The sequence below is a fragment of the Chanodichthys erythropterus genome, chromosome 18, assembly GCF_024489055.1.
Source record: "Chanodichthys erythropterus isolate Z2021 chromosome 18, ASM2448905v1, whole genome shotgun sequence".
Taxonomy (NCBI): Eukaryota; Metazoa; Chordata; class Actinopteri; order Cypriniformes; family Xenocyprididae; genus Chanodichthys; species Chanodichthys erythropterus.
In genome coordinates, this window is record NC_090238.1 from 26,232,844 (window position 1) to 26,259,653 (window position 26,810).

Here is a 26,810-nt window from a genome sequence, read left to right on the forward strand (position 1 = left end):
ACAGAATACTGCTCCCAAATCACTAACAGGGATCAGTATCACTGGTGCGTGCAAATGAAGACTCTGTGAGTCAGTCAAGATTCGCCCTTCACTTTCATTTAACTTGTCCAACAAATGGCACTGTAAAAGCACAAGGTTTCCCTTGCTTGGAAATACAATCTTTCATGCTTGTTATTGTCATAAGCTCACAACAAAATGGTGCTGCTGTTATGGCTAAACATTATAACACAGTAATAATATGCTTGTGTAAACTTTAATATTATAAAACAGCATTTAAAGTTTATTAGAGAAAACAAACAAGTCACAATACATTTTAATTTTCAATATAAACTAAACCTGGATTTGACAAGTATACATGGCACCTAAAGCTGTCTCTGTCTATATATCTGTTAAACATTTCTTGTGCAGTCAAGAGATCCAATTTAAAGACATTTAAAAATATTATGAGCTCTTTTGATCTGTATTGTCCAGAAACTAATTGAACAACTAATTCATCTTTTATACCTGAGACAGTCTAAGTAGACTAAAAACCTGTAACAGTCCTGAATAATAACCTCAGATAACCAAATTGATCTTCAGATTCTAGTGTATGAACTCACTTGAAAATGTCACATTGAAGCTTTTTGCTCTTTTACCATTACCATATTTGAGTTTTTGCATATCCTGTTATTAAAGTTCTTTTAGTAAACAAACAATTCCTGATTAAAAAGAAATAAATAAATGACCTGAAGTTAAAACTTTCTAGCAAGTGAATGCAAAATGAGCATCTAGAACTTGATTTTTTATGTCATTGTTTGAAAACAAAATATGGCTCCATCTTAAAGGGATAGTTCACCCAAAAATGAAAATTTTAAAAAAGTTGTTCCAAACCTGTATGATTTTTTTTTTTCCTGCTGCTTGAAAAATGTCAGTAACCAAACAGTTGATAGTCCCCATTGACTTCCATAGTATTTTTCCCCCATACTATGGAAGTCAATGGGGCTCATGAACTATTTGGCTACTCATGTTCTTCAAAATATCTTCTTTTGTGTTCAGCAGAAGAAAGAAACTCATACAAGGTTTGGAACAACTTGAGGGTGAGTAAATGATGACAGAATTATCATTTTTGGATGAACTGTCCTTTTAATGAGCCCCTTATTTCTGTCCTTTCATGTTTTTAGATGTATCATTACACATCATCATCATCTGAGAATTTGAATTTGGCGTAAACAATTAGCATAACCACTGACATGACCACACACAAGGAGCCAACCACTAAATAAGCAATGCCCAAGAAATCATTCTTCCCTCCCATCCAGGACACATTGCTGAAGACCACCTTCTTACGTCCATCAAAAGTCAGTACTGGATAGTCTGGAAAATGATGTGGTTAAGGAACAAACACGGTTCATTCATGCTGCACATGAGCACTTCTATTGCATTTAAAAAAAACAAAAAAACAATAACAAATCAAGCTTACTCAGATAACGAGTGTTTCTGAAAACTTTGCTTTAAAGGTGCACTAAATAATTTTAAGCTTATGATGAACAGACAGTCATTTTGGACACATATTAACACTTAATGTAAATGGATGTTTTTAATCACAATAACATTTTAGAAATACTCTAATATTTCTGTCCAATAACAGGAGGTTTAAATCTGCGAGTCTTAATCTCATGTGAATGTACACTACTGAATGTACACTATCATAATTTATGATCAGTGAGATTCAGCAAAGATGCATTAAATTGGTCAAAAGTGACAATATTATTTTTCAAATAAATGCTGTTCCTTTAAAATTTCTATTAATAAAAGAATCTTTAAAAAATGTATCATGATGTCCTCAAAAAAATTAAGCAGAACTTAAACACTGATAATACTATTAAATGTGTCATGAGCACCAAATCAGCATATTCGAATGATTATCATGTGAGTATCATGTGACACTGAAGACTGCTGAAAATTCAGCTTTGCCATCATATAAATAAAATTATATTTTAAAACTGAAAACAATTACTTTAAATTACAACAGTATTTCACAATATTCCTTACTGCACTATACTTTATTTTGATCAAATAAATGCCGCCTTGGTGAGCATAAGAGGCCTCTTTCATAAACATTTGACCGGTATTGCCCATAAACATATTTTTCAAAATTTAAATAAATTTCCTTTTGTGTAAAACTTGTAAATTCCCCTTATTTTTAACGTAGCCATTTTAATGGCAAAACGGCTTGTTAAACTGCATGATTTTGCAAACTCACATTTCTTATATTATTTTAATGTGTAGTTGTAGTTATAAACATACAGTTTTGTAGCAAAAAATAGTTTTACAGTTTACTGCACATTATTATTCCTAGTTAATATTTACCTATAGTGGCTAATGAATCGGAAGCCTCGCACATTCACAGAAAATAGCTTACTTCCGTATTGTAAAATAAGGTGGATAATGAAAGAAACTTTACAAAAGTGCACCTTTAAGACAAATCTCAGCTGCTCTTTTGACTGTCATGCCTTTTCAATGATTTGCATAGGCACATAATACATATTCAAAAAAAAAAAAAAAAACATCTGTTTATTCTACAATCTGCTCAGGATCAGCTAAAAGCCGCACCCAACCTGTAAAACCTGTTTGCCTGGATCACAAACCTGGTCAAAAGACATCTGCGAAACAGGACTGAAGCCATATCTGACGAGGTCTTGAGACTACAAACATCTGAGGACTTCCTGACTGTAACCATGACGTGGCTTAGATAAAATCTTACTAACTTTAGAACTCTGAATGAATGAATAAAATATGATAATCCTAATATTAATTCCCAAGTAAAGTCTTGAGTGAATTGTGACTTTCAGATGAAGGATACTGTAATGGACTGTTAGAGAGTAGTTCCCAGCAGGGAGCCCCTCGGCATAATCACCCTGTGTGATTCGTCGGTATAGCTTCCTGAAATCAGGAAGTGCTGCTCTCCTCATCCACACAAGAAAGTCCTGGTTCAGGAAACCATTGTTGTTTTGGTCGGTGAGGTCCAGCTCATATACTGGCTTGGGCCAGTTTATGGGATTCCTTGTACCTGTTAATCAGCATTAATAAAGATAAAGCATTTAGGTTTCAATTCTCAAATCAATCCAAGTTCATAGCGAATTTTACATTAATGCAAACTTAAAGGCTAATTACCAGAGAAAGCATTTGCAAAAGAGCCGTTCACAGGCGAAGGGTTCCTGTACTTGATGTTGTAATCGGTCCACCAGGAGATTCCTTTACCATCTAATGGAACCTGCTTCTTTGTACCATTGATTAATTGGTAGAGCTCAAATGTGTCTTTGCAGAAACAAACAAAGAAAAAAATATATTAGTAATCGATTCCAAAGCTAAATATATATATATATATATATATAAAGTTATCCACAAAACTAAAATGATACCATTAAACATGCTATTTGCTATAGCGCCACATGGGACAATAGGGTTCTTTTTGGAGTCATAGGCAAATGGAGAGCAGGAATCTTGTGGATTCTGGAAAGTCAGATGAAAATAAAAACAAGGAACGATCAATTACATGGAAAGAAAGATCCAAAATAATAATAATAATAATAAAAAACATTTAAAAGAACATTCTCTGTAAAAACAAACCGTGAAGTATTGTGTATCGCCAGTGAGCTGATAGTAGTCTTTTGACACGCCATATTTCCTGAAGTTCTGGAAGTAGTTAGACAGGCCATAGTAAAAGAAGACGGGGCCCTGTAAGCACCACAGATGTTATCAGTCACTTTCTAACATTGAGAGAGAAATATATCAGGCTTTAAAACAGAGACAAACTCAATGACTTTACCTTAAACAATGTGCTGAGGGAGAATTGGACTTCACAAGTGCAGTTTTGGATATTTGGAATCGTACAGCCGAAACAGGGTTTATCCTTCTGAACGCCTGTGTAATCCATCTGTGACAACAGAGCATTAATCTTTAATTAACATCTCTCACCTTGCACAAAACACCCTGGCATGATAACACCTCCAAACTAACTCAGCTACTAGGCAGTGTAATGTAGAGCCAAGGGTTAAGTAACTCTAAAACAGACATTAATGTTTAAATAGTGTTGTCTATCCGTTAACAAACAAGCAAAAACTGATCCCGGTACAACTGGGACAACAGTACAACTTGTTGTACTGGGATCAAAAACTGATCCCAGTACAACAGCCTCTCTAGTACAACTACTAGAGAGGCTGAACAGACTCTACAGTAAAATGCCATGTCATCCAGCCAGGGAACTTGCTCCTGTTGTTGAACTTGTCATGCAGTAAATTCTTACCTCTAGCACGGTAATGGTCTGTGAGGTCAGAAAGAGGCCAACTCCGATGCCTATGAAGGCCAAGCCAATGAGCAGAAAGCCAGGAATGACAATGCCAGCGGAGAGTATGGGCTGCCATGCCGGGAGCCGTTGCTGCGTGAATGCTGTGTTGTCAGGCTGTTCAGTCGTCTCTCCCTCGTTCTTCATCCTGATGTTTTTTAAAAAGGAAAGACAAGCTTACTGTGTGCACCAAAATGACACTGATAAAACAAGAATACTCTTCGTTCAATGCAACAAATAATACATCCGAAAAAGGGTTGTTTCTTCATCTTTGAAAACTTTTATATCCCAGGGGTTATTTTATTTAATTACTAGATTTGAACTTTTCTCTTTTTGTTACATTTAAAATTGTATTGTAAACTTTCACCATTAATAACTTTTCAAATGACTTATGTATAGATTTTGTGTAGATGTATAGATTTATGTATAGATGTATAGATTTTTATTATTTTATCCATCATAAAAATATTAATTAATATGAACTATCTACTATTATAAACCATTTCAATTTTTTTTGTGTGGACAATACCAGCAAGTGACATCAAGGGGTCAAAATAAACAACCATGCACCTTGTTGATCATGTGAAGTTGCGCCAGATTAAAGGTGCTCTAAGCGATGTCACGCATTTTTAGGCCAAAATATTTTTTGTCACATACAGCAAACATCTCCTCACTATCCGCTAGCTGCCTGAACACACTGTAAAAAAACCACGGTCTCTGTAGTCACCACAAGCTCCAAAAACGGCAACAAAATCTACCTGGTGCAGCCTGGACAACGAAACATGATAAACATGCTCCAGCCAATAACCGACAAGAATGATTTTAAATGCGCATTCATGACTGTTTCAGGAAGCATGGAGGGGAGGGGGGGGAGGAGGAGGATGGAGGGTCTAGCTAGCCTCCATTTTGTTTGACAACACTTCGAATGTCAACAGGAAGTTACTCTGCCCAGGATCACTTAGAGCACCTTTAAATACACTATATTTTTTGTGAGGAAATTATTCATATACATTTATAAAAAATAAAAAAAAAACCCTCAGCTGTGACATCATTTCCACAGAACAATAATTAAAAGCATAAATATTAGATAAAATAAAACAATAATTACAGTGGCGGCTGGTGCAAAAATCTTTTGGTGGGGCGCAATTTTTTTTTTTTTTAATATATAAATGCAGGAATGAATAGGCTAATTGTTAAATAATCATTTAACAAGTGATATAATCATGTATCATTATTGATTATCTAAAAAGTGGAAAATTCAATATTTAAAGCATGCCATAGGGCTGGGATCTAAAAATATATATCTGTATTTAATTTTTTTTTTTTTTTTTTTTTAATTCACATTCTGCCCAAGATTGTCCTAGAAACAATGTTCATATTGAAGGCTATAAAAACCAAACATGAATGTAACTGTGTAGTATATGATATATTATGTGCAAAAAAGGGGTTCAAATCACATTAGGCCTAGGCTATATTCTAATATTCTAACTTTACAATCTAAAAACAAAATGTTTTTTAAAGCAGAAGTTAAATACACTAAACTAAAAATGAAAATAAATAAAAACAATAGAACAGACTAATTATTATTATGTTGATTACCCTATTAACAGTCACTTTACACAGTTACTGCTATTGTACAAATACACTGTTGTATTTTAGAAATTCCACATATGGCATAATTATGTTCGCCAACAAAAACAAATTTTCAACAACAAATATTTTTAGCAAAATGTATTTGACTCAGATTGATCTCCGTATGTTTGGCGTGCATACTCGCGGCGGCGCTCGTTCACGGAAGTTTGTGCTTGCTGAAGGCTCGTCCACGCCTGGCTGCAAAATGGAAATATTTTCTCGACTTTCTAACATTTGCAGATGGAGAATATACCTGTGAAATGTAAACATGCACTGAGGAAATTATTGGATGTCACTTCAGCTTAAAAAAAATATTATTAATAGCGGTATGTTTGTTTGCACCAATCGCTGCACAAGTTAAGGTTACGTATGATGACGAAAGCACGTTAGTGCGAGCCCTCCCGGAACCCATAGAGATTGTATTGCAGTGCCTGCAGTTCGAAAAAAAAGTTCTTTGAATGGAAGTCTATGGGAGCAGTCGGGGCAAATCTCGACCAGACTGAAATCGCCCAAAAAGAGGCGGTACTCCACAGAGCGTGACTCGACGCTGATTGGACTATATCCAGAGCATGATCCAGAGGCAGAACAAACAGCCTAGCATAACTCTGTGGTTGAATGTGATTGAAAAATCCGTCCCTTTCTCACTTTGGTGGTGCGTTGCCCAATTGCCCTAATGAAGAAACCGCCCCTGAATAATTAAATGAATAATAATAATAAAAAAAAGTAAATCACCTTACATTTATATTAAAGCTGCTGTTTGAACTTTTTTTGTGTTCAAAATTTACAAAAATTATATAATGAGAATGTACAACATGAATCCATTTTCCAAACCGTGTTTTTGTCTTACCCTGAATCATTATGGTACACTTATAATAAGTGTTTATATTCGGACTATTTCAGACCGGACTGGTAGGACCCGCCGCAGAGTATCACAGTAACTGCGTGACTCGCCATAGACATACAAGGAGAAAAGTAGCTCCGGCTAGAATGTTCTTCCGCAAGAGGAGTGAATTTCTGTTTATTAACCGCTAGGGGATCAAAAATCGCGGACTGCAGCTTTAAGCATTATTTTCATTTAACTATGTGTATTCAGGATAAATAAAGCAAGTTTCAAATAATACAGTGCTCTGCTGTTCTAAAAAATATTTCCAATACAAAATGTTATTAAATGCAATACATGATTTGAGTCTTAAAAAGACAATTATTCTGTGATGCTAGTACAGTGAAATATTGACAGTAGACAGTAAAAATCAAATAGTTTAGTGACAATAATAAGTGTTTTAAACACTAGTGTTTTAAAAAGTGTTTTAAAAGGTTTTTTTTTATATATATATAAATTAAAAATGTATATATCAAAAATGTTTAGTCAATATCAGGCTTAATATATTTGGCGTTAATGGAATTATTATTAATGGTTCCTTACAAATATATGTACTCTCAGTTAACGACAGTCAAACAAGTTTTTGTAAGAATCACCGGCAACAACAATGGGTGACGTTACAGAAAAACAGAACTATGCTTCATGAAATCTCGATCTGTAATCACTCACTCTGAGAGCAGAAAGATCAATAAACAGAATAAAACTAACCTTTAGAAAAAGATCCGCGCGGTCAGTTTGGACTATTTTAGTTGCCCGATTTAAAAAATCGCGAGGAAGAGTACATCAACAAACAGGAGACACACCTTCACACAGTCCCGTGCCTGTTTTACCTGTCCCGCACGCACCTGCCTGGATCAACATTTCCGTTTTACGTATGCTCCGCCCAAAGCGCATTCGTCACACACATAGCTCCTCCCCTCCTAACGCGCAAACGTCACATACTTTACCCCTTCCAGTTCCACTCATTCCACTTCATTCTGGTGGACTGTTATGATGATTTAATATATAAAAAAAATATTGTTTGGAAGCCTTAAACCTTGTTATTTATTGGTGAAATCTCATAATCATAAATATTATTTTTTGGGATGGCTTGGGTTTCTGGGGTTCACTAGTTTGCATACAGTTGAACAATGCAACTAGAATTTGCATAAATTAAGCCTGACTTTCCGAAACATTTGATCGATGGCATTTTACCCAATCACAACACTGGGAAATTTAGATCCCGCCTTCTTTACGCTTGTCGTCTACCCTGATTGGCTGTTCGGTTCCGGCAGGGACAAGCGTCTGTTTCTTTGTGCTAGACTCCCCACAGCCGCGAGGAGGTAAATATAAATAATATATATTTTTTATAAACCGAGCACAACGCGTTATATAACGCATAACATTTATAAATATTTAACATTTATATCATAAATATAATAAATAAACAGTAATGAACAACTGGGATTTTCTGTAGTTTCATAAGCAGCTCGCGCCGTTAGCAATAGCATATTAGCTAACCAGTGCATGAGCGCATCAGTTATAGTCTTATTTCTTCATAGTTTCACATTGTATTGTTTGTTTACGTTTGATAAAATAAATTCGTTAACACATTAGCCCACATTCAGAGCTGCGACTGGTGTTCTGGCTTTAAATATGTGCGGAATAGCGTTTATCTGCTATCGCTATTAATACAGCTAAACTTGTACGTTATATTCAGGCCGCTCATTTATTGCCTTAGTGTCCGATTAAAAGAAATAGGTTGCTTAAAATATAGCTTTCGTTTGGTTTAATGCTGCAGAATTTGTTTACGATCTGTTTGAGCAGAGAAATTGGGCCAAAATGTGTTATAATTTAAGCAAAATTTACCCAAATCTCTAAGCTGACCTCATGCTTGAGTGTCTCCAACAATGCCTGTTTGTTCAGAGCAGGTGCACAAGTGCGACATTAAACTTCTGCACAGCTCTTTTTATTATGAGGATAAGCATTCAGATCCATTGGTGCATATGCTGTGTGGCAACCAACAGTACATTTACTATGTTATGTATGGGATCGAACCAAACATTGTGGAAAGAAAGATGATTATCATCAATCTTGAAGCATTTATAGTTTATGACAGGGACTCACAGCATGTTGTATTGTCTCTCTTTAGATTGCTGGTCATCTTTTGTTTGTACACCTACATTCAGCTTTTCTTTCCTCATTTCAGGAGAGGCCTCTGTCACCTGTGATGCTGTCCAGTAAGAAGTCAGACCCAGGCTCCTCTTCCTCAGGGAGTAACGGCGGTGACCGTGCTCCTGAAACCCTCTCTGCCCCTCAGGCTGGTCCGGCCGGTCCCTCTGGCCCGGGTTTAGTAGATGTGAAAAAGAAAGAGAGAGCCTCCCCAAGTGGGGAACCAGGTGGACCCCCTCTCTTGCACCCTCCTGGGCCAGGAGGGATTGATCAGGACTCTGCAGAGGGGCGCAGAACCAGTCGCCGCAAAAGGGCCAAGGTAAACATTTCTATTAACTTTTCCTGTTCTTTGAAAAGAGAACAGGAATGATTGAGACAGGCTTATTTATTTAGCCGAGTTGAACTGAGAACCTAAAAACTGGGTGCAGTAAAATCATTTAGTCAGGTGATACAGGTCAGTGCTCTTTAAGTTGTTTACATTCATTAATATTGTAATTGTATGTGGTTTGAGACACAAGGTAGTTTAACGGCATCTCTCGTGACGCTTTTGTTTGTTCCCTGCTGTACACATTCAAGCGTTTTGAAGGAGGCGTGGCTTTGGAGACGCTCTAAAGGCTGGGTGGGATCCTATGATTTCAAAGCTAGCTTGCTTTTGGTAGCCTCTCTGAAAATGGCCTACCCTACCTTGAAGCAGAAACTGGATAAAAAATTACCACACACGAAATGTAAAAAAGTGCCATTGCTGTAAGACCAGTTGTGAGATTCTGCCTAAGTAGACAATAATGGTCCTGTTTCACCCTAGCTGAAGCAGAACAAGGTTTTAATGAAGCTTTTATTGTGCCTCCTGCTGCAGGTGGAGTACAGGGAGATGGACGAGAGTCTCGCTAATCTGTCGGAGGATGAGTATTACTCAGAGGAAGAAAGGAACGCTAAAGCTGAGAAAGAACGAAAACAGGTGGTTCCTCCACCAGCCCCACCAATAGAAGAGGAGAATGACAGCGAGCCTGAGGAACCATCAGGTATGGAAAGAGGTTGGCCTAATCTATAATTTCACACCTTTTACTGAATTTTAAAAGCAATTTCACAAACATTTCAAAATGATTCCTGTCATTTTGACATAAATTAGGTTTTTATATAAGAAAGTTTTATAAATATTGTGTTTTTCAGGTGTAGAGGGGGCTGCCTTCCAGAGCCGTCTCCCACATGACCGTATGACATCACAGGAAGCTGCATGCTTCCCTGACATTATCAGTGGACCACAGCATACTCAGAAGGTGTTCTTATACATCCGGAACCGCACAGTGAGTTCACAGCTTGACATAATTTTGTGATATTTAATTTAACTTTTGATTTGATTTGTTTTCTGAAGCTGATAAGAGAGATAGACAAGCATCATTGTTATGGCAGAAACTCTTCTTGAAGTCTTGGCTAATAATATATTACCTTTACTACGTTACTTTTACTTTTCTAAAATTTACAGGTTTCTAAAAAGGTCAGTAAGATTTGTTTTTCAAAGAGGAAGAAATTGATACTTTTATTCAGAAAGGAAGCATTAAATTGATCAAAATTGCCAGTAAAGGCATTAATAAATTAATGTTAAAAAAGATTTCTATTTCAAATAAATGCTGTTCTTTTGAACTTTCTATTCATTGAGGAATCCTGAAAAAAAAGGTTTCCACAAAATACTAAGCAGCACAACTGTTTTCATCACTTAATAATAAGTGTTTCTTGAGCACCAAATTAGCATATTAGAATTTTTTTTAAAGTTCATGTGACAATGTAGACTGAAGTAATAGCTGCTGAAATTTAGCTTTGTCATCACAGGGATAAAATATATTAAAATAGAAAACAGCTATTTTAAATTGTAATCATATTTCACGATATTGCTGTTTTTACTATATGTTAGATCAAATAAATGCAGCCTTGGCATAAGAGACTTCTTTTAAAAACATTTAAAAAATCTTAATGGCCCCAAATTACTGAATAGTAGTGTATTTAAAGTTGATCCAACAGAAATGTTTCAGGAACAACTAAATGTGTTTTCCAGTCAGTTGTGAAAATGTCTTCTTTCAATTTTTTTTTAGCTTCAGCTATGGTTGGACAACCCCAAAATTCAGCTGACTTTTGAGGCCACTGTGCAACAGCTAGAAGCTCCATACAACAGTAAGTCTGTTCCACCTGACATTGCTCTGATTCCAAAAATCCTCTCTCAGAGGATTTGATGTTATTACACTGAATGTGTAGACTTAAAGGCTTATATACACTATGTAACTTTTGGCACTTTTGGTAGAGATTCCCCTACGCACCAGACTTAAGTTAAATCAGGTGTCCCCGACACCTACAAATTTATACTCTACTAGGCGTCTCCACCTTGACCTGTTAGAGTCGGATGACGTCTTGTCCGTTATGAACACTATCACTTGGCAGTAAGATCTCTAGTGTTCCCCTTCAGCACTATCACATGAGAATGGAAATAAGATTCATTACATCACTTTTCTACAATATCATGGTTCTTCATATGTACAATTTAGCAAACCCTTCTATTTCTATGTAAAAGCAAATCTGGATTTCCTGATTACTTCATATGTCTTCATTACTTCAATACTTATTATATATTTAGACAGCTGTCTAGTTTTGTTTCCCCTCTTGTTACATTCAGGCACAAAATAAATTTCAACACAGCGCTACAACAACCCATAATGAAATGACACTTAATAATAGATCATGCTTTACATAATGCTTTTACATAATAAAATACCTTACTCGGCAATAAAAACAGCATCTTTATGTCGCTTTTACAACATTTCATATCCCTCAGTTCTCGCCATCTCCAAAAAGCCAAGCCAATGTGTATTCTTGTTTTATTACGAGCTTTGTCATGTTCAGTCTTTGACAGCAGACTCTATGTTCACCATTTTTTAAAAAGCAGGTGATTCCCCAGAGGTTCAAGATTTTGCCTGCTTCACGTCAACCTTTCTCGATCATTGTGACAACTAACCTGTGCCACTCCCACACCATACACACGTCAAAGTAGTCAGAGCATTTTTTTTCTATTTACTGATATAACGAGACACGCACAGGCCCATAACGCATGTACCCAATTTCCCGTGAAAACCAGCCTGACAGGACTAAAATATAAACCTAAAATATAATAGTGAATCAGAATAAGACAAAAACATGTTTTGGAAAAAAGATTGATGTATTGACTTATTTAAATTTTGTTAATTTTGAACAAAAAGTTACATAGTGTACCTTTTATTGTATTTGTTAAATATTCTTGTATATATTTTTAATTTGCTTGCTGTTGCTCTCTGCAGGTGATGCAGTTCTGGTGCACCGGATACACAGCTACCTGGAGAGACATGGGTTTATCAACTTTGGCGTCTACAAGAGAGTAAAGCCTCTGCCAAGTAAATGTGACTTAATTTTACAACAGAGCAGAACTAGAGATATTAATGTCCAAACAAACAGGATGACAACATACAAGGCTTTTTTTTCACAGAAAAAAAATGTATTTGTCTGGTGTAGAGACAACTCTGTGTTCTGATTATACTCTCTTGTACTGTTCTTGTAGCGAAGAAGACTGGAAAGGTGATAGTGATTGGAGGTGGAGTGTCAGGGCTGGCAGCAGCAAGACAACTGCAGAGTTTTGGGATGGATGTGACTGTTCTGGAGGCAAGAGTAAGTACACTTTGCTACGATATAGCATTACATACACCATACAGCAAGTTTTTTTTTTTCTTTTCAAACCTTCATTGTTCTTGATAGGATCGTGTAGGAGGGCGAGTGGCCACTTTCAGGAAAGGGAACTATGTAGCTGACCTGGGTGCCATGGTGGTGACTGGACTGGGTAAGAAAAATCAAATACTCTTCTCTCCAGGAGGTGGCACTGTTGACTATGGAAAAGAGGCATGTTCAGGCAGAAGTCTCAGACTTTTTGCAAGTTTGAAATTGAAGCATGCTTCTCTTTCAGGTGGAAACCCTATGGCTGTAATCAGCAAACAGGTCAACATGGAGCTGGCCAAGATCAAACAGAAGTGTCCGCTCTATGAGGCCAATGGACAGGCTGTGAGTGCTCTTGAAACATTGACAGACACAATCATTCTGGCTTAATATACATTTTAGTTACATATATTTGTATGTCTGTTTGTATAAGATAAAAATATTAAACTATTAAGCAATATATAAAAAGTAAATAGGAATATAATGTAAAAAGTGTCACAATTTTGATCAGCATCCTTAACCTCAGTGTGTTCACAATGTTACAGTGCAATTGTTTCTCAGACCAGTTAACATGATGTTTAAATCAAATATGAAAAGTCAGTGCTTCTTCCATTCTATTCTGACTGACATCTTAACTATGTTTAAAGTCAAGCTTCAGACTCTAATTGGAGGAACAAACAATCTAACAGTCTTTTTGTCTCTCTCACTCTCTGCCCCCTCTTAACCCCTGAACATTTTCTCTTTGCTACGTTCCATCCTATTCTTTTTGTTTTTCTCTCACTTGCTTTCACTTCATTTTCATTTCTTAAAATGGTGGATTGCCCTGGTTATACAGGGAGAGCGCTGCACAAGTGTAAGTATTTCTGTTTATGATTTCATACAACATATATAATTAGAGGAATTGTTCTAATGAATTTATTCACACATTTAGAAACAATACCCAACAACTGCAAAATCAATACAGGTTTATGCCTTATTGTATGCCAAGAACATGATGGAAATGAACACCTGTTAAATGTCAGACATCCTAATTCATAATGATCTTCTACATGCATTATGTTAATTGTTTGGTGATACAACGGAAATTATGAATAATTAAGCTCTGCCTGTCAGTTACGGTCAATATAACCCTTCTGGGAAAAGGAGTCTCCATAAATAAAATATTACATTTTGTTTCTAAAAAATATTATGTTAATTGTTCTTTACAGTTTATTGATATGCACAGGCTTTTACACTTAAGAGAATAGTTCACTGTAAAATGAATTTGTCTCATGTTTCTCCAAATTGTATTATTTTTTTTCTTCTATGAAAGACAAAAGGACATTTTTAGCACACAACATACACAGATAGATTATCATCCATATATGTTAATTTAATGGTTTAATGGTAAATCTGCTAAAGGTCCCTAAAGAGAAGGATGAGATGGTAGAGCAAGAGTTCAATCGCCTGTTAGAGGCGACATCATATCTCAGCCACCAGCTGGACTTCAACTTTCTTAACAACAAACCCGTGTCTCTGGGACAAGCTCTAGAAGTTGTCATACAGTGAGTGAACTCTTGGTTTATTTGTTTAATATCGTCTAAGAACTTTAAGAATTGAGCCTCAGAATAAAACAGTTCTTAAAATGAGAAGACAGTAGCGTGGCATTGACATGCTGCTTTTATCTGTTCAGGCTGCAGGAAAAACATGTGAAAGATGAACAGATTGAACACTGGAAGAAGATTGTGAAGACCCAAGAAGAGCTCAAAGACCTTCTGAATAAGGTAATTAACACACAGTTACACGTCCATCAGTTTCAGCTTACTCATCACACAGTTAATTTGCTTGTTCGTGTTCTTGTTCAGATGGTGGCTACTAAGGAAAAGGTAAAGGAGCTGCATCAGCAATATAAAGAGGCCAGTGAGGTGAAGCCACCCAGAGACATCACAGCTGAGTTCCTGGTGAAGAGCAAACACAGAGACCTCACAGCTCTCTGCAAGGTAGTACACCAAAATCCCCCAAAAATACCCACATTGACCAAACCCACATGAGATCCCACACTAGCTATGTGCACGCTTACACATTTAGATAGGAAACCACATGTCAATGACACAATCAGTTCTGGCTTGTTTCATTTCCTGATTCTGTTGCAGTGGCCAAAAAGCTGCTAAACATTGCTGTAAAAACTGTAATTCTGTCCCTCTCGGCCTGTTTTTTTTTTCTTTTCTTTTTTTTCGGTCAAATTAAAGGTGATGTCTAATCTAACTAAGGTCCGTATCAAACAATGAAACTCATTTGCCACCAATGCTGAATGCAAAATCGACAGCCTTACGCAATCCCTTAATTAGACCCCAGATCTTTTCTGGTAGCATCTGCAGACAGCTCTGGATCCATCATGCTCAATCTCAATATCTTTTTACTGCACAGCAGTGTTTTCCAACCATGCCAAACACCTCTGCGCTTGGTAATGGAGCATAATACCATTTCAGTCTGTTGTTTCAGTTGGGTTCTTTTAGTACATTTTCCAAACCGCAGTCTAACACTGTCGGACTCTCTTTAGCACCCACAGAGCAGAAAGCTAAATTCCTAACTTAAGCGGTCTTCGCTGGTGAGATTTTAGCATGTTAATTCACATAATCGCTCTCAATTGTAGCCCATTAGAGGCGCTTGAACCATTTATGGTTGAAACATGAATTTCATCGCCTGCTCACTCACACTGGGGTTTGACTTAATTTTAAACTTTTGAGATACTTTTAGCACATAACTTAGAGATGAAGCCTTAAACCTTGGCCTTCAAGTTTATGGTATAGAAAATGACAACTGTTTTATTCACATTTTCATATTCAAAATCAAAACTTGACTACAAAAGGAACTTACTATAAATCATTACACGTAGGCTTATTAGTTTTCAAAGGGGCAAAATCATTGTGTTTTCCATTATATGGACTACCATTCAAATGTTTGGGGTCAGCACAATGTTTTTGATAGAAATCATCAGAAATCATTCTAATATGCTGATTTTCTGCTCAAGAAACGTTTATTATTATCAATGTTTTAAAACATAGTTTTCAAAATAAACATTATGTATCCATTGGTAACACAAATGCTTTTACTGCCACTTTTGATCAATTGTTCTTTCAAAAAAAAAATCTTAATGACTCTAAACCTTCGAATGGTAGAGTATGCCTTTAAAGGAACTCATGAGAGCAACAGAAATGTGTACCTATACCTATCATTTTCTGTCTTTCATGCTATTGTATGTGCTTTCACCTTGTGTGGAAACTAATACCATTCATTGTGCATGTGGTCTTCATGTGACTGAAAAGACTCTTCTTGCAGACTATAACAGTCTGACACACAGAGAAACTGTAGCAGGATATTTCAGAGTTGTATGATGTGGTTTAAGGGTAGAATTTTCTTTAAATAGTCCTATGCTGGTTTGCTGGGTGAACAGCTGGCCCACTCAGAGAGGGATGACTCTGCCCTCTGGGATGAAACCACTGCCGCTGCCTTCAGCTGTTCACCGAAGAGTGTAACCTCACACTCAGGTGCCGGGTAGAGAGGACGATCTTATTTTGAACTGTTCTGGGTTCAATATAAATTAAGAATCAACATTTTTCCAATTAAATTGTGTAAAAAGTCTGCATATTAATTGCTCCATCTACCTTTTAAAGTGCATTATAAATCTTTGTCAGCCATTGGCCACCCTGCTCTCTACATATGGTTTTGCCATTTGTCATTTAAAAACCCACATTGATTCAACCTCAATTTAGCCTCTTTCTCTTAAGAATATGTAATCCTTAATATACAGTAAGAATAAAAATCATATGCATAAATGTGTTGATCTGTAATCTTTGTAAAAATGTGTCTTTCTGCTGCAGGAGTATGACGAACTAGTGGAGATGCAGGTTAAGCTAGAGGAGAGACTGCAAGAGCTGGAGGCCAACCCACCCAGGTAATCATAAAACCTATGCAAATAATCAAATTGAGGTCACATTAACATACACATCATTGAGGTCACATTAACATACCTGTCTAACCTCCTGAATGGAGTCCAAGTAATGTCATTCTGGATCTCTTTCTCAGTGATGTTTATCTGTCTTCGAGAGACAGACAGATTCTTGACTGGCACTTTGCAAACCTGGAGTTTGCCAATGCAACACCTCTGTCGACGCTCTCGCTCAAACACTGGGATCAGGTACTGCACACCCACCTTTTCTTGCAGAACACCTTTAATGACTTTGTAGTGTCGTGTAGCTCAACTGGTAGAAAATGGTTCTTACACTGGCAAGGTCAGGGGTTTGATTCCCAGTCAAATGCATATAAATGTAAGAAGTCAGAAATACAGAAAACAAAGCTTCTGTGTTCTTCTGTGTTTGAGTAGGACGATGATTTCGAATTCACGGGAAGTCACCTGACTGTGCGGAATGGATACTCATGCGTCCCAGTGGCACTTGCAGAGGGTTTGGATATCAAACTCAACACTGCCGTGAGACAGGTCCGATACACATCATCTGGTGAGTCAGTTGGTCCAGCTCCTGCTGTTTGTGCTTGTATTTTGGTGTGATTTTATTGTTTAAGTTTAAGCATCATTTTCTCTCCATCTCAGGTTGTGAGGTGATAGCGGTAAATACCCGCTCCACTACCCAGACATTTATTTATAAGTGTGATGCCGTGTTGTGTACTCTTCCTTTGGGAGTGATGAAGCAGCAGCCGCCAGCGGTGCAGTTTGTGCCTCCCCTGCCGGAATGGAAGACGGCTGCCATCCAGAGAATGGGCTTTGGGAATCTCAACAAGGTGTGAATAATTCCTTTGCAGGCGTTGATGTAATGACAGTGCTGGCTTGTGTCAGCATGGGACATTTTATGTGTATATCAAACTAATCCACTTTGGTTAATACAGAGTGAAGCTTAGGTTGGGCTGGTTAGTTCACATCATATTTAATACGATAGACATAGATGTGTATTTAATGTGCCCTTAACAAATTTACCCCCACACACATTAAGTGTCCAGGATGCGTCATTATCCTCCTCCACTGCACTCTCTCTCTACCTTCACTCCCTATCCTAGTTCAGCCGCAGCAGAAAAATACTGCAGTATTATGCAATTGTCCCGCTCCATTTCTCAGTTTTTGTCACAAGGGGGCACAGTGTGGTACCAGATTAATTCACAGTGCTGCTATATCAGAAACAGCTGTCTGTATACACCGCAGGATGTCAGAAATGCTTTTTCTTTGACTCCATTGAAAGCAAGCTTCAGCTACTATTTTTAAGATTGCATGTTCTTTTTCCTTCTTATCAATTTGTATCATTCTAGTGACAAAAATAATCTCTCAGTAATAGCTTTTAGCTTCTGTGCTATCGTGCACCGTATTGAAAGTGATTTTGCTTTATAAGTATGTGCTAAAACGCATGTACGTATGATAAAGAAATTGCATTATGGTGGTGTTGTAATTTAGAGGGGCTTGTTGTAAGTGATCTTGAATACATTTGAATTATATTGATGCAGCATTAGACTTCTAGTATTTTATTGGGATTTAATTAAAGGGATAATGCACCCAAAAATTAAAATGGTCAATTAACTCACCCTCATGTTGTTCCAAACCTGTATGAACTGAAAAAGAGGTATTTTGAAGACCAAAAGGTTTTGGTGCCCATTGACTTCCATTTGACATTTGACTTGACATTTGATATTCAACAGTATTCGTGACATTTATTCAACAGTGCTTTGATCTGCCTGCATTGAGCTGCTGTGCCGCCAAATTATATACCAGTTATCAATGTAAAGCTGCTTTGACACAATCTGCATTGTAAAAAGCGCTATATAAATAAAGGTGACTTGATTGTAAGAGCAATAATGTATTTTTCTCCTAAAATCTTATATTTCACAGAGGAAACTAAGGGTGTGTTCACGCTTGTAGTTCGGTTATCTTGGTTCTTCTGGTCAGGACCAAAAAAGAAAATTATACATTTAGTCCTGGTTTGCTTAGCATTCACACTGTCATATTTAAGGCCGACAATACAAAGCACAAAAAAAGCGGCTTTCATGACGTATTTTTTGCAACGGAAGTTAACTTACAAAACAATGTTGTGTGCTGAGCAAAATGCACTTATTGTATGTGCGTACATATGATTCTAATTTTACCAGATGAGAACTTGTGAAGAGCTTATAAAATGTAAAAACAACACCAGGAATTCCTCCGTTGCACACGCAAATGAAAAGCCTGCTGCATGGAGACAGAGTTTCTGATGCCTGTACCAAATTGCAGTTGGCTATGTAGCTCCTATGACAAGAAAAAAAAAAGTATGCTTGAGAATTGTCCTTTTTAGTATTGCCTCGTGTGATATCACATCCTGTTTTGGCTCGTTTAGATGTCTTTAGTCTGTTAGATTCATATTCAGTCTAACCACACAGGAGTTAGTTTGATAATGGGCCAAAACCCACCTTTTCAGTGTTTGGATGGCAGCATTCACGCTTATTCAGATCGATCACACTAATAGTGCAATCACACCAGGGTTCATTTTAATCAAAACAAAACATGCCAAATGTGAACACAGCCTAAATCATACAGGTTTGGAACAACATGAGGATGAGTATTTTCATTTATGGGTGAACTATGCCTTTACTGTCCTCCACTAACCATGGTGTGTTTAAAAAAAAAAAAAAAATCTGTTCTGACTTATTAATCTGTTGTCCTTGTCTTAGGTGGTGTTGTGTTTTGATAGAGTATTCTGGGACCCCAGTGTTAACCTCTTTGGACATGTGGGAAGTACCACAGCCAGTCGAGGGGAACTGTTCCTCTTCTGGAACCTCTACAAAGGTAATTGTTCAATTTAGCAATGCACTTATATTTTATGATTTTCATGGGTGATAACCCATTAACCCATTATACATGAACTGATAACCCATTAATGACACATAAAAATCTTGTCTAATTAGTGAAAAAAAAAAAAAAAACTAAATTTTTAAATGCAAGAATAATTTAAATCAACACATTATTTAAATTATGACATAACATTTTCATCTTGAAATCTGCTAAAGACTACATTTAACAATGTTAATTATTACTTAAAATTACATAATTATGTAATTTAGAGCTCCTGTTAAATCTGACCTTTTGTCCCTTCTCAGCACCCATACTTTTGGCTCTGATGGCAGGAGAGGCTGCAGGAATTATGGAGAATATAAGTGATGATGTCATCGTTGGCCGTTGTCTGGCAATCCTCAAGGGTATCTTTGGAAGCAGTGCGGTACCTCAGGTGAGCTAGAGTAGCTTGCTTCATTTTTAGTTGCATACTGTACAACAAGTCAGATTGTGTGAATAGTCATGAGAGGAAATGTCACCCTAAATCTACTGTGAAGAGTTCTGTTTTTTCATATCTCAGTACTAGGGATGGGTACAAAAACCTGGTATTAAATGAGCCCTGGTGCTAAATTATAAAAGTCTGCAGTTTCGATAAGCTCTAACATTATCGGTTCTGCTGTCGTTACTGGAGAAATTCAGAAAATATACTTATCTATATGGCAATAATAAATATGTTATCTTTCAAATTTCATTATGATGCATTTTTTGATATTCGTAGTCCGGAAGAGAGAGATCTCTTGTGGAGCGGTAGTGCACACACCAAGAAAGCCCCTGCTTATTGAGTGACGACGAAAGAGAGAACTAAACATAATAAAGTTTTAAATAATTTAATTTAGATTTTGGTTCCCAAGGATTATGAAAAAAAAAAAAGATATTTAAGGTAAAATTATTTAAAACTTGCGGCATTCCATCTAGTGCACCTACCTTACATTTCCTTCACAGGTATTTAACTTTGAAATCAGCAAAATTTTTTTTTTTTTTTTTTTTTTTTGCAGTCTAATGTTGCCAAATTGCAGGACATGTTTGATAATAATAAAGAGTTATTAAAAGCACAGTAATCCACGTAAGAGATGCATTCTCAAGGTGGCTTTCTGTGTGCGTGCTCCGAAACAGACCGCAACAAAATTATATTTCCGGTGCGCTTCTAAACTATCAAATACACACAAAAATATGTCAAAATGACCAGCTTGGGGAGTATTCACTTAAACAGTCATTTATGTCTTAAGTGGAGGTAAACAGTTAATGTGATGTGTATCAGTATATTAGATCCGTGCATTCGGTCTTAAAGTGGCGGCAGTTTAATAAATAGTCCAATAAACCTCGGCTGCTGCTTCTTCCATTAATGTTAATCAAACAACAAAAGACTAAGAGAAAATCACTCACTGCTCTAGTGCTCTTGACTCAATAACTTTAGCTTTAATAATAATTAATCTATCAGTTTATATAGTGAAAACTGTGCAGTGTTATTTTAAATTTGATTGCTTTATTAGATTTCTTTTGTAAGCAAATCAATGTTTTATATTAATTTTTGTTCAAAAATTGCGGTTTCTTTTGCTGGAGATATTTATTTTATATTTCAGAATATAAAGCAATGTTAATTCTTAATTTTAGTTTTCTTTAATAAAAAATGTAACAAAAGGAACCAATAAGAATACTGTTAAAGTACCAGATCAATAAGCAGTATCGGTAAGAGTAGTAAAACTGTGAAAACCTTATTAATATATTATTATTAATATAATTTTAATATATTATTATTATTAATATAATTTTAGCGAATCTAATTTAGATTTTGGTTCCCAAAGATTAAAAAAAAAAAAACATATTTGAGGTAAAATCATTCCATCTAGTGCACCTACCTTACATTTCCTTCACAGGTATGCATTCATACCTCCCTAAAAGCCCAAAATTAACTTTGAAATCAGCAAAATTGGTAAGCAGTATATCGGTAAGAGTAGTAAAACTGTTAAAGCCTTAACGAAACCCATCCTTACTCGGTACACACTCAAACACTTAAGACTTTGTGGCTCATTCCCGCGGTATGGCGCGTCTGGCTCTGCTCCAACAGCAACAAACTGATTGTGTTATGTGTCTGTCGTCATGGCAGCCAAAAGAGACGGTGGTGAGTCGCTGGAGGGCCGACCCCTGGGCTCGTGGGTCCTACTCATACGTAGCTGCTGGTTCGTCTGGTAACGACTATGACCTCATGGCCCAGCCCATCACACCTGGTCCTGCCATACCTGGAGCCTCACAGGTGAGTGTCATAGTTTATTGCTAATTTCCTCTGAGATGCTTGTTTCCTGAAGAAGTTGTCATGCTGATTTTGTGCGTTTCACAGCCTGTTCCACGTCTGTTCTTCGCGGGTGAACACACCATTAGAAACTACCCCGCTACAGTGCACGGCGCTTTGCTGAGTGGGCTGAGGGAGGCAGGAAGGATCGCTGATCAGTTCCTGGGAGCCATGTACACTATGCCACGCCAAGCCACAGCCAATCCAAACCCACAGCCCTCCCCCAGCATCCAATAAACGTCTAGACCCAACACATGATGCAGCCAGAGAGAATGAGCTGGGGTTGTCGGTGAAAGAATGTCTTGGTAGATAAAGAGCGGGGAGGGTCAAGTAAGGACACTGGGTGACTCCTTAGACTGGGAATGTGTGTGTGTATTTATGGGAGAGTTTGTCTGCGTGTAAGAACACGCCTTTAGGGAAATCATTCACTAATCTGGGAGCTGGAGCCGAGGAACCTTTCACTCAGTTCCCTCCTGTAATGCCAGCTTACTCGCTAGTTTCTAAGTCATCTCAATGGACAGGTGGATGGTTCCCGACGAATTCCCAGGTATGTTGGAATTTACCTGGAACAGTTTGCTCTCCACTAAGGCACATATAAAGCCAATTTACACTTAACGCTATTCGTGCAAAGTCTTCAGTCTCAAACGTTTCAGGCAGAGCATTAAAATTTCAATTGTAAAAAACCAGATAGGAGATGGACATTAATGCATTTGTTGAAATCCAACTGCCTACACAACCCTTTCCTTTTTATTTTTTCAGAATAATAAAAAAGCAAAAAACAAAACAAAACAGATGTTTTGACTTTGCTATGTCCCTCACTTTGTAGCTTGAATGATTTGTTAGGAATAATTGTGTTATTAGCTGGAATGCATATTAAGTTTTGATAATGGGTCTGTTTCTGTTAAAATAGAATATCAGTTATAGCTTAATATCTTTTGTGAGCAGCTGAAGTTTTTCTTAAGTTTTATTTGTTTAATTATGGTCATCTTTTTTTATTTTGTTTTTGGTATTAAAAATCGTTATGAAATCTGCTGTCTCTTTCTTTGTAGTTCTTTGTGGGTTTTATTCTATTGAATCATTTTGCAATTATAAAATTTGAGCTGGTTTGGACAATGCATTTTTTGATTTCCGCTACTTTTTTTTTGTTTGTTTTTGTTAAGGTAAACATGCGCTAAATGATTCTTTTTCAGCATCTTGCACATTGGTGCCACATTCAACTTCATTCTTTGATGGGCCTTTTTTGCACATTCGCTAATGTGACCGATGCTTCTCATTGTTTAAATGCAATTATGTGCCCTGTGTGAATTTATTTGTTTTTGTTTTTTTTACTTAAAGCTGCAGTCCATAAGTTGTGCTGCTTTGTCGCTATCTCTGTTTGAAACCTGCAATTGCATTTATTTGCGGAATTATCAATTTTACGTGGGTTGAGTAACGGCACAGCTCTTCAGCGCAGATGAATGTTTGCTGTCAGTCACCACATCGGTGTTGATACTGTACTTCGCAATCAGTGTTGGGTAAGTTACTCTATTAACTAGTAATTAATTACATATTCAATAGCGTAAATAGATTACTGTACAAATTACTCTCCAAAAAGTATTTAGTTCCTTATTACTAATTAAGTCCTATATGAACCTCGACAAGATAATAAATGATAGGATAGACATGAATTGTCTATAAATTTAATAATATAAAACTACATAAATTATTCTGGTCACACTTTAGATTAGGGTCCAGTTCTCACTTTTAATGAACTATTAACTATGACTTTTGCCTCAAACTCCTAAATACTGCTTATTAATACTTAGTAGTTGTACTAAAGTAGTTGTTAGGTTTAAGGTTTGGGTAGGATTAAGGGAAGTAGAATAAGGCATTAATATGTGCTAAATAAGTACTAATTAACAGCCAATATTCTATTAATATTCATGCTAATAACCAACTAGTTAATAGTGAGAATTGGACACTAAAGTGTTACCATTACTCTTATTAACTCACTAAAGTATTTAAAGTGAGTATACATAAAAAAATGCATTTTTACATTAGACTTGAAATTTTGATGTTAAATCCACTATTATATATAACTGTTCTACGGTCTATACACAGTATTTAGTTCAATTACTTAAGAAGATAATTAAATTACAGTAAAAGAGTAATCCCATACTTTACATTTTCAAGGGAAAAGTAAATTACGGTAACTAATTACTTAGATAATAGTTACACCCAACACTGTTGGCAATCACACATTCTACGTATTGGAAGTATGAAAATGTCATCTGAACAAGTAACGTCAGTGGTGATTAAGATCGCTTGGCTTGGTTCATGTTAAACCGTGCAAATTATTATTGTTATACTTTGTTCTCAAATTGTTCATGTTAACAACATCAGCATTGTGTGACTGTGTATTTAGTGTGTATTAGCGTTACCTGTAGATTTCAATTTCTGTAGCCACTCTGCAGTCCGAAGTCTTTTGCTTTTGACTACGGGTGAATCTCCAGTTGCCACTGATGATTGTCATTTGGACCTTTCTGGATTACAATCCACCATCAAAATGATAAATTTATTTATCCCAATTGCTGTGAGAAAGTGCTATAAAGCATCCTCCACATGCCTTATAGCCTACTAGCTGGGACATCTCCTCAATGTAAACAGATACACACAAAGACGAACGGCTACATGCTTGAATTTCCCGCGGAAACCCACCAGTACCATCCGGATTAGGAAACGTTATTGCAAGCTTACCGTTGTGAATCAGGCTAAGGTAAGGAGAAAATTTTGAACTCTGGCTGGTTATGTACTTGCTCAAAAATTGATTTTGAATCATTTTTAACCAAAAAAAAAAAAAAGTTACAGACTGCAGCTTTAATATTTCAGTCAAACACTTTTGCCCCTTGTCTTATTCTCATTTTTTAGTCACCATTTCCTTACATTTTTTTTTTAAAAAATATTATTATTCTTAGTTTATCCAGTCTCTTCACATGTCATACTGCCCAGAGGCTTTTTTGGCTTCTCTCTCCTGCTCTCTGTTCTTGCTATAACCCCTCCAGGCCTCTGGCTTCAGCCCCAGCTTGTGTGGTGTGGGCCCTGGCAGCTGCACTGTATTGTGGGAGTCTGAGGGACCTGAGCTGATATTGGCCCCAGCAGTTTGGTTCGTGATTAGAGCCTTGAGCAGCCTGCACTAAGATGCCACAACCATATTCTTATTCATAATACTGCAATCCACCAGTGGTTTTGATAATGTGAGTACATTTGGTTCATTGACCACAGAGCCGGATTGCCCTCAAATCATGTGTATTAGATATTATGGTATTTTGTGGATGCTTTTATCTTGAGCTGTTAACTGCAGGCAAATTCAAGTCCAGTTCCTCTAGAGTTCCTGAAGATTTATTGACTTTCCTAGATCCACAATGTTAGCGGCTAGCAGGAAATGATGCACAAGCTGCACCGCCTCAGGACAGACTCCACAATCTGTTTGCATATTAAAATTCATTTTAGACAATATAACTTGTATCGTAACACCTTTGACATTTCGTAATATTCTTAAAGACACCTGGATGCCCTCAGGGATCTCTGATCAATATTTCAATATGTTATTTCAGTATGTCTCATTTTGAGAGTGATTTCTGATGCACAATGCACAAGCCTTGCGATAATGGGTTCATGAGCGTGTCAGAACTCAAACCTGACTCATCCTGTTCACAGGCAGATGTTACACTTAATCACCCACACAACAACTTCACAATGTGCCCTTCAACACAGAAACCCCCACACACCCTGAGTGCAGAAATACATTTCATTTCACACGGAAATATATATATATTTAAAAAAATAAAAAATGTTTATATATATATATATAATGCACAAACACTCATACAATACCTCCACACAGAGATAGGCTGTCTAACGTTTTTATTTTTTTAAAATCAACTAGTCAATTTCATGTTAACGCTCCATTAAAATGCTTTTAGAACTCTTCTTCGGTAATGCTGATGAATGTTCTAGACTGGAAGAAAAGGCGGGAACATGATTGACTTCACTGTCTAGACTTTTCTCACTTATCCAGTTTGTTGAAATTTGAATGTCTTTCAAATAACTGTCCAGTTAAGGCTGATAATTCTCATTCTCAGAACAGGATTAAAGCTTTAAGAGCCGTTTCAAGGATTTGGACAAACAATATGAATTCTGAGAGTCAGGTTTTAAAGTTCTATGCAGCATTCTGTCATATCTTGATTTGTGGTGTCTTTTCTAAATGATCTAAGTAGTCTTAGTTACCTCTTATGAACTCATTTAAAAATCTCAAGTCAATATAATATCACTGCTAGGCCATAAAATGCAGACCATACATTTACTTAACTATGTACTGGTGCCTTAAACGAACAGTTTACATTTACTTAAATGATTTATTTAAAGTCATTTACTCACCCTTAGTAAAACAAGTTTACTTCAAGTTAATTTTATTAAGTTTAAGTATACTTTATAAGTATAATACTATTAGTATACTTGTAAGTGTACTATTTCAATACTACTTGGGACTAAATTGGCCCACTTTCAGTGTAAACTTTTAAGTTTACTTCAAGTGTAACGGTACACAACTAGTTTACAACTAGTTTTCATTTGTTCTGCAACTATACTACAAGCAAACTTATTTAAATGGATAGTTTACTAGTTACATACTAGCCTTTTTAGCTTGAAATATACTCTGTTAACTACTAGTAATTTAATACTGCAGGTATACTTCATCATATAGGCTACTTATAGTTTACTATTTATATATTTTTGCACTTTAAGTATACAACTAAGTATAAGTAAATATTAAGTATATATTTAGATATTAATTTTTATACTTGAAATATACATTCAACTGTACATTAAGTAGATTTGAAGTAAATTCTTATGTGCACTACCAGTGGACAACATAAATTCACATACTCAGAATTAGGAACATATGTTTGCTTTATAAAGTGTATACAACTGT

At 36.4% G+C, this 26,810-nt stretch overlaps 2 protein-coding genes across 6 annotated transcripts; one reads left to right on the top strand and one right to left on the bottom strand.

Moving 5' to 3' along the window:
• Window positions 1-341: 341 nt before the first annotated feature.
• On the bottom strand, window positions 342-7,676 carry tmem30b (transmembrane protein 30B). 2 transcript variants are annotated; one of them, XM_067367348.1, is made up of 8 exons: window positions 7,545-7,676; window positions 4,286-4,472; window positions 3,809-3,916; window positions 3,610-3,717; window positions 3,402-3,492; window positions 3,154-3,297; window positions 2,843-3,049; window positions 342-1,353 (listed from the first exon to the last, which is right to left on the bottom strand). In XM_067367348.1, exons 2-8 carry the CDS (start codon window positions 4,469-4,471, stop codon window positions 1,169-1,171), a joined length of 1,029 nt encoding a protein of 342 aa, XP_067223449.1. In that variant the 5' UTR covers window position 4,472; window positions 7,545-7,676; the 3' UTR covers window positions 342-1,168. The 2 variants fall into 2 exon arrangements, with proteins under 2 accessions (XP_067223449.1, XP_067223450.1); XM_067367349.1 differs by having other exon boundaries at window positions 7,640-7,673.
• Window positions 7,677-8,094: 418 nt separating this feature from the next.
• kdm1a (lysine (K)-specific demethylase 1a) lies at window positions 8,095-22,846 on the top strand. Of its 4 annotated transcripts, none has more exons than XM_067367533.1 (21): window positions 8,095-8,158; window positions 9,025-9,306; window positions 9,841-10,018; window positions 10,155-10,288; window positions 11,072-11,150; window positions 12,305-12,397; window positions 12,562-12,668; window positions 12,756-12,837; window positions 12,961-13,055; window positions 13,546-13,563; window positions 14,112-14,254; window positions 14,383-14,473; window positions 14,555-14,689; window positions 16,571-16,644; window positions 16,776-16,887; window positions 17,074-17,206; window positions 17,299-17,486; window positions 19,395-19,509; window positions 19,821-19,948; window positions 21,659-21,805; window positions 21,890-22,846. In XM_067367533.1, the coding sequence occupies exons 2-21, from the start codon at window positions 9,046-9,048 to the stop codon at window positions 22,076-22,078; spliced, it is 2,502 nt and encodes an 833-aa protein (XP_067223634.1). In that variant the 5' UTR covers window positions 8,095-8,158; window positions 9,025-9,045; the 3' UTR covers window positions 22,079-22,846. The 4 variants fall into 4 exon arrangements, with proteins under 4 accessions (XP_067223634.1, XP_067223636.1, XP_067223633.1 ...); XM_067367535.1 differs by having other exon boundaries at window positions 9,841-10,006; XM_067367532.1 differs by having other exon boundaries at window positions 9,025-9,305; window positions 9,837-10,018.
• Window positions 22,847-26,810: the final 3,964 nt, after the last annotated feature.

What these genes read in the sequence shown, in the direction of transcription:
- tmem30b (XM_067367348.1), bottom strand. Translation starts at nt 4,471, where the DNA reads ATGAAGAACGAGGGAGAGACGACTGAACAGCCTGACAACACAGCATTC. An exon ending in AGCAAATAGCATGTTTAATG is followed by an intron (nt 3,298 to 3,401) that starts GTATCATTTTAG and finishes GTTTCTGCAAAG; the next exon opens with ACACATTTGAGCTCTACCAA. An exon ending in CTCTCTAACAGTCCATTACA is followed by an intron (nt 1,354 to 2,842) that starts GTATCCTTCATC and finishes ATCATTTTCCAG; the next exon opens with ACTATCCAGTACTGACTTTT.
- kdm1a (XM_067367532.1), top strand. Translation starts at nt 9,046, where the DNA reads ATGCTGTCCAGTAAGAAGTCAGACCCAGGCTCCTCTTCCTCAGGGAGT. An exon ending in GCTCTAGAAGTTGTCATACA is followed by an intron (nt 14,255 to 14,382) that starts GTGAGTGAACTC and finishes TTATCTGTTCAG; the next exon opens with GCTGCAGGAAAAACATGTGA. An exon ending in CGCTCAAACACTGGGATCAG is followed by an intron (nt 16,888 to 17,073) that starts GTACTGCACACC and finishes GTGTTTGAGTAG; the next exon opens with GACGATGATTTCGAATTCAC.